The sequence below is a fragment of the Chenopodium quinoa genome, unplaced genomic scaffold (genome assembly GCF_001683475.1).
Source record: "Chenopodium quinoa cultivar QQ74 unplaced genomic scaffold, ASM168347v1, whole genome shotgun sequence".
NCBI classification, from domain to species: Eukaryota; Viridiplantae; Streptophyta; class Magnoliopsida; order Caryophyllales; family Amaranthaceae; genus Chenopodium; species Chenopodium quinoa.
Window position 1 is genome coordinate 4,319,856 of NW_018745684.1, and position 7,357 is coordinate 4,327,212.

General features: G+C 40.0%; 1 protein-coding gene across 1 annotated transcript; it reads left to right on the forward strand.

The window, feature by feature from the left end:
* The first annotated feature begins 811 nt into the window (after nt 1–811).
* Nucleotides 812–6,809, forward strand: LOC110717558 (probable phosphoribosylformylglycinamidine synthase, chloroplastic/mitochondrial). The gene is made up of 4 exons (XM_021896290.1): nt 812–963; nt 1,278–1,333; nt 1,527–4,313; nt 4,947–6,809. Exons 2-4 carry the CDS (start codon nt 1,280–1,282, stop codon nt 6,324–6,326), a joined length of 4,221 nt encoding a protein of 1,406 aa, XP_021751982.1. The 5' UTR covers nt 812–963; nt 1,278–1,279; the 3' UTR covers nt 6,327–6,809.
* Nucleotides 6,810–7,357: the final 548 nt, after the last annotated feature.

The window sequence follows — 7,357 nt, forward strand, 5'->3', positions numbered from 1 at the left end:
ATAGCAGCAATAAACAAAACCCCCAATTGACTGTCCTAGCAACATACTTAAACAATTCAACAATAATTACAGAATAATTGACCTCTATTAAATAATTCAATCAAGTACACAATGAACCCTAACTTTTCACATAATTGCAATTATACCATCAACAACCAGCAACTTTCAAAATTAAAGTCAAGGAACAAAATTGCTTACCTCTGTCGACGCCATTGTTACTGACCTAAGCTAATGGTCTCCAGCAAACAGCCAAAAGATGTCGACTTTACGCAATGTACCTTTCGCAAACAGCCAGGAGTAACTCCTTTGCAGAACAAACACAAAGTTAGGGTTTATTGGAAAAAAATAGGGTTTTTATTTGAAGAATTGTTGATAATTTATGAACAAACAAAGAAAAAAAAGTAGATTAATCGATTTTTCAGAGAGAATTAATAGGAAATTTAATGAGGAAGAGAGTGAAAGTCAGTTCAGTAGCTTCAAAAGAGAGTGATGTCGAGATAGAAGAAAAAAGAAAGAGGGAAATAAATTAGGTAGGGTCCACAAACGGAAATTCCACCGGAAATTCGAAATGGGTGGTAATCTGTGCGCTTATTTAATTTAAGGGGTGGTTAAATAAAAATAATTTTGTTTTGGGTGGTTATATAAAAAATGGTCTTATTTTCGGGTAGTAATTTACAAATTACTCTTATTATTATTATTATTATTGATATTTAAAACATATTTACTTAAAACCTTTATAAAGCCTACCTGTCTCGTAATTAGACGATCACATAAAATTCCGTCCCATTTATTTATCAGACCCATATTATAACTATGGCGAGTCATGGCTTTTAAAGGCCTCCATTCCTATTTCCTACCTGGGCTACCTCTCTGAGTTATTTCATTGAAGCGCACTCAACGTTCTCCATTGAAGCGTTCTCCGTTGAATCTAATTCTTGTATCCCCATTGAAGCAGCTTCTAAGGTAAGTTGTTTATTGCTGTTATCATCACATCAATTTCACAGTCTAGTCAGTGCTTTAAGTTTAGGGTTCGTAAATTCTTAGATTATGAAACATCATATCCAAAAGAAAAGAAAATTATGAGCGTAATTTGATTATTGAATCAAATATCCCTAAAATTATGTATTTTTCGAGATATATGAAATTAAATCTCTTTTCCCTGGGCCTAGGGCGGCCGCCCCTCCTGCCCTGCCTCAGGGACGGGCCTGGTTTTCCTGTTCATGTTCTTCTTAAGCTTAAAGAATTTAATGGAGTTTTTGTTTTATTTTTTTTTACAGTAATGGCAGCTCGGTCTGATTTTATGGGTTCTAAATTACTCAACTCTGAAATTAAGGTATTGAATTCTATTTTTTTTTTTCATTGATTATGTTTCATATACTTGGCTAGAAGTATCATACAAGGCCGTTTATTGGAAAATTTGCATGATTTTGGCTCGAATTGAATTGTTTAAGTGTCGTACCCATGTCCGAGCTATTCAGGGGTGTTTTGTTGTGTAATTTTACTCATGTCTGGTTTATTATATACAGGGTTGTGTACAACGTAAATTATTTCTGTCTCGAAATTCGATTAGTACTCGTAGCCATTTGGGTGTCGGGCTAGGTCGATTGCCAAGTTTGCACACTCGTAGTGTTGGGTTGAGAAGTTTAGGATTGGGGAAGGTGAAGGCTATTGTTTTAGGAGATGTGAGTGTCACATTAGGTGATGAAGTAAAGCTGTCGGTAGACAAGGTTATACATTTTTTCCGTGTTCCATTGATTCAAGATAGTGCAGCTGATGAGCTACTGAGGACAGTTCAGATGAAGATATCAAATGAGATAGTTGGTTTGAAAACAGAACAATGTTTCAACATTGGGGTAGATACCGAGCTTTCTGGTGAAAAACTTTTGGCACTTCGGTGGCTTTTGGGTGAGACTTATGAACCTGAAAATTTAGGGATCGAGAGCTTTCTCGATAAGGAGGTAATGGAAGGTTGTCCTATTGTAGTTGTTGAGGTAGGACCTAGATTATCCTTCACAACAGCATGGTCCACTAATGCTGTATCTATTTGTCGATCATGCGGTCTCACTGAAGTAAATCGTCTGGAACGTTCCAGGAGGTATTTGTTGTTTTCTAAGAATCCATTGCAGGAGCAGCAGATAAATGACTTTGCTGCCATGGTTCATGATCGAATGACTGAATGTGTGTATACTGAAAAACTTACAAGCTTCAAGACGAGTTTGGTTCCAGAGGAAGTTCTTTATGTGCCGGTTATGGAGCAGGGTAGGAAGGCTCTTGAAGATATTAATGCGAAAATGGGTTTGGCATTTGATGAACAAGATCTTCAATATTATACTTGGCTTTTCAAGGAAGATATTAAGCGGAACCCAACTAATGTTGAATTATTTGATATTGCGCAATCTAATAGTGAGCACAGTAGGCATTGGTTTTTTACTGGTAAATTAGTCATTGATGGGAAACCTGTTAATAGAACTCTTATGCAGATTGTCAAGAGTACGCTAAAGGCGAATCCTAACAATTCAGTGATTGGGTTCAAGGATAATTCTAGTGCAATAAGAGGTTTTTTGGTGAATCAGTTGCGCCCTCTTCTTCCAGGTTTAACCTGTCCATTAGATGTGCAGATGCGTGATCTTGACATTCTTTTTACTGCTGAAACCCACAATTTCCCATGTGCTGTGGCACCTTACCCTGGTGCTGAAACAGGTGCTGGTGGCAGGATCAGGGACACGCATGCAACTGGAAGAGGGTCATTTGTTGTTGCTGCTACAGCTGGTTATTGTGTTGGGAACTTGAATATGGAAGAATCTTATGCTCCCTGGGAAGATGTATCTTTTACCTATCCATCAAATCTGGCTTCTCCTTTGCGGATTCTTATTGATGCAAGCAACGGTGCCTCAGATTATGGGAACAAATTTGGGGAGCCCTTGATTCAGGGTTATACTAGGACCTTTGGAATGAGGCTTCCAACTGGTGAGAGACGGGAATGGTTGAAGCCAATTATGTTTAGTGCTGGAATAGGGCAGATTGATCACACCCATATAACGAAGGGAGAGCCGGAAATTGGCATGTTAGTTGTAAAGATTGGTGGCCCTGCATATCGCATTGGAATGGGAGGAGGTGCTGCTTCTAGTATGGTGAGTGGCCAGAATGATGCTGAACTTGACTTTAACGCTGTACAACGGGGAGATGCTGAGATGTCACAGAAATTGTATCGTGTTGTACGTGCTTGTATTGAAATGGGTGACAAAAACCCTATTATTAGCATCCACGATCAAGGTGCTGGTGGTAACTGCAACGTTGTCAAGGAGATAATATATCCTAAGGGTGCTCAGATTGATATCAGGGCTATAGTAGTTGGTGATCAAACAATGTCAATATTGGAGATATGGGGTGCAGAGTACCAGGAGCAAGATGCCATATTGGTGAAAGCTGAGAGTCGTAGCATGTTACAATCAATTTGTGATAGAGAGAGGTTATCAATGGCTGTAATTGGAACAATAAATGGTGAAGGGCGTGTTGTTTTGCTAGACAGTGCTGCTGTTGAGAAATCCCGTCGTGATGGAGTCCCTCCTCCTTCTCCTGCTGTTGATCTCGAGCTTGAAAAAGTTCTTGGTGACATGCCCCAGAAAACCTTTGAGTTCCAGCGTATGACTCATCCTCAAGAGCCACTTGATATTGCTCCAGGAACAACGGTGATGGATTCCTTAAAGAGGGTGTTGAGACTCCCATCTGTGTGCTCAAAACGCTTCCTAACCACTAAGGTGGATAGGTGTGTCACTGGCCTTGTGGCGCAGCAGCAGACTGTGGGCCCCTTGCAAATTACTCTAGCTGATGTTGCAGTTATTGCTCAGAGCTACACCAACTTTACTGGGGGTGCATGTGCTATTGGCGAGCAGCCTATCAAGGGTTTGTTGGATCCTAAAGCAATGGCCAGATTAGCTGTTGGTGAAGCACTCACAAATCTCATCTGGGCAAAAATTACATCTCTTTCTGATGTTAAAGCCAGTGGCAACTGGATGTATGCTGCCAAGCTTGAAGGTGAAGGTGCAGACATGTATGATGCTGCCACAGCCCTTTCCGAGGCCATGATTGAACTGGGCATTGCTATAGATGGGGGGAAGGACAGTCTTTCAATGGCGGCAAATGCTGGCGGTGAGGTTGTCAAAGCTCCAGGAAATCTTGTAATCAGTGCCTATGTTACTTCTCCTGATATAACAAAAACAGTCACTCCAGATCTAAAGCTCAGAGATGGAGTTTTGATTCATGTTGATTTAGCCAAGGGAAAGCGACGCCTAGGGGGTTCTGCACTTGCTCAGGTTTCTTTCTTTCTTTCTTTTCAGGGCATTATTGGAAATTTCTCTCTGTGCATTCCTACTATGGCAGTTTTTAGCTCATGGCATATATTTTCCCTATCTCTATTCTTGGTTACAAATATAGTTATATACCACTGATACTCTTGTATAAAACTTCAGTCAATTTTTCTTTTGTCTTTTGGATTTTTTCAGCAGCTTTCTTTTTATATAGATATATAAGGACATATGTGGTGTTATCCAGTACCTCATTAATTTGCCATGCATTAAGCTGCTAGCCTTTACTGGACTAGCAAAATCAGAAAATGCTTTTAGAATAGGAACTGTGGGGGTGAAGTCTATAGTGCTGTATCCTAAAAATGTTAGGAATTATTGATTGAATCTTTATGAGGATGCCTTGTTTTCCTTTTTATTATACCTTGGATATGTTATTAAGGTGCTAGAGTAATATTATGTAGTTAATTAGTTGAATTGTGTCATAATGTTTAGGCATTTTTCTTGTTATGTGAACATTGTTGTGTGATTGGTGTTTCACGTCTTAAAAAAGCTGATTGCGTGTCTGGATGTGGCCATAAAGAGTAGTTTGATCCATTTGTTTATACTCCTGATTCTCTTGCTTTGGCTTCTGTTTTCTTATAGGCGTTTGATCAAATTGGTAGTGTGTCTCCTGATCTTGATGATGTCTCCTACTTCAAGAGAGCGTTCGATGCAGTTCAAGAGCTTATTGAAGATGATCTCATATCTGCTGGTCACGATATTAGTGATGGTGGGTTACTTGTCAGTATCTTGGAGATGGCTTTTGCGGGCAACTGTGGGCTTTCCTTAGAACTAAAGTCTGGAGGTCATAGCCTATTTGAGACTCTTTTCGCTGAGGAGCTAGGTTTAGTTCTTGAAGTTGACAAAATTACATTGAAATCGGTAATGGAGAAGCTAAATACTGCTGGCATATCATCAGAGATCATTGGACAAGTCACTGCAGGGAGGACTATTGATTTGAAGGTTGACGGGGTTGCTCATTTGAATGAAGATATGACTTACCTGAGGGACATATGGGAGGAAACTAGTTTTAACCTAGAGAAATTCCAGAGATTGGCCTCTTGTGTAGATTTGGAGAAAGAAGGTTTAAGGCACAGACAAGAACCTTCTTGGTCATTGTCCTTTACTCCTGCATGTACAGATGATAAATACATGCTTGCAACCTCGAAACCAAAGGTGGCCATCCTCCGTGAGGAAGGTAGCAATGGTGATAGAGAAATGTCTGCAGCATTCTATGCTGCTGGTTTTGAGCCATGGGATGTTGCTATGTCAGACCTGCTCAGTGGAGCTATCTCTTTGAAAGAGTTTCGTGGAATTGCATTTGTTGGAGGCTTTAGTTATGCTGATGTTCTTGATTCAGCAAAGGGTTGGTCAGCTTCAATTAGATTTAACCAGCCTCTTTTAGATCAATTTCAAGAATTCTATCATCGACCTGACACTTTCAGTCTTGGGGTTTGTAATGGGTGCCAGCTCATGGCTTTACTTGGCTGGATACCAGGCCCCGATGTTGGTGGTGTGCACGGGAATGGCGGTGACACTGCACAGCCTAGGTTCATCCACAATGAATCAGGGCGATTTGAATGTCGTTTTACAAGCGTGACAATTGGAGAATCTCCTGCTATAATGTTCAAAGGGATGACAGGTAGTACACTTGGTATATGGGTGGCTCATGGTGAGGGAAGGGCTTATTTCCCAAATGCTGATGTTCTCAACAGTGTTCTGGGTTCTGATTTAGCCCCCTTGAGGTATTGTGATGACAACGGGAAACCAACTGAGACCTACCCATTTAACCTCAATGGCTCACCTCTTGGGATTGCAGCTATTTGCTCTCCTGATGGAAGGCATCTTGCTATGATGCCTCACCCTGAACGTTGCTTCTTAATGTGGCAATATCCCTGGTACCCAAAGCATTGGGATGTCAACGAAAAAGGGCCGAGCCCATGGCTGCGCTTGTTCCAAAATGCCAGGGAATGGTGTTCTTGATTGGCAATCTTATCTTTTGTGGTAGCTTTTAAGATTTTCAGCTATATTTAACTCGCATTCAGGAGGTTAGTAGCGGGCAAAAATGGTGTCTTCCGCTTTCTCCAATGAGAGTCATGGAGCTTTTTGTGGGTTGGATTGAAGCATGCAATTTATGCTGGATTTATGATTTTCGACTTGTTCTGAGGATTAAACTACCATTGAATCTGAGTTACCTTAAAAACTTGAATTATTTTGCAAAAGCATAAACACCTAGAGGACTGATATTCCTGTATTTGTAATCACATGTCAGCCTTCTTGTATTTCCCTCCCTCCAAAGTCTTACAATGGAATTTCAGTGAGACATTTTCTTCCTAAGACATTGATGTATGTTCTGAATGTTATACCTTGCTACAAAGTTGAGATTGTAAGTTTTGAGTACTGGCTGTTTCAGATTTCTTCGTACTTTTTAAATAATTTGAAATTGCTATAGTTTATTCAGTTACACATTCTTTTATACTCGAAGTATGTCCACTTCTGGTGCTATGTGCAGGACAGATATAAGGTAGTAACAAGCTAGAATTTCTTGTTAGATGCTTTACTCTTTCGATTTGTTATTCAACAATACGAAGCTGTTTAGTTTTTGGAAAATAACCGCTGTGATTCTTAACAGCTGTACCATTTCTTGATGTTATGGTTGCTGCTGCTGTAGTTTAGTTATGTGTGCCCTTTTTTCTGATCGACGACAAGTGTAAGAAGGAAGTTCTGAAATATGTTTATCAGTGTTCATCTGATGTAGCAAAATTATGATCCAGTGGGGGGGTTTCACAGTATGCTCATTCCTATTGCATAGTGACATTGGACACGATAGAAGCTAGCAATGTGGGCATGCAATTTTTGCTTTGAAAGTCTTCTGTTGGATTGTCAATGGAAAAATTATCTACTTCAGCTCTGCCTAAGCTGATTGTCTGGGTAATGGTTCTGTTTTACTAAGTTTCTGCCAGGTTGCTCGAGATTCTGTATTAATAGTTTAGGCATCATAAGTTCTACAGTCA

Excerpts from the sequence above, each read along its gene's own strand:
- LOC110717558 (XM_021896290.1), top strand. The coding sequence starts at position 1,280 with ATGGCAGCTCGGTCTGATTTTATGGGTTCTAAATTACTCAACTCTGAA. Across the intron at positions 1,334-1,526 it reads TACTCAACTCTGAAATTAAG|GGTTGTGTACAACGTAAATT; the intron begins GTATTGAATTCT and ends TATTATATACAG. Across the intron at positions 4,314-4,946 it reads GGGGTTCTGCACTTGCTCAG|GCGTTTGATCAAATTGGTAG; the intron begins GTTTCTTTCTTT and ends GTTTTCTTATAG.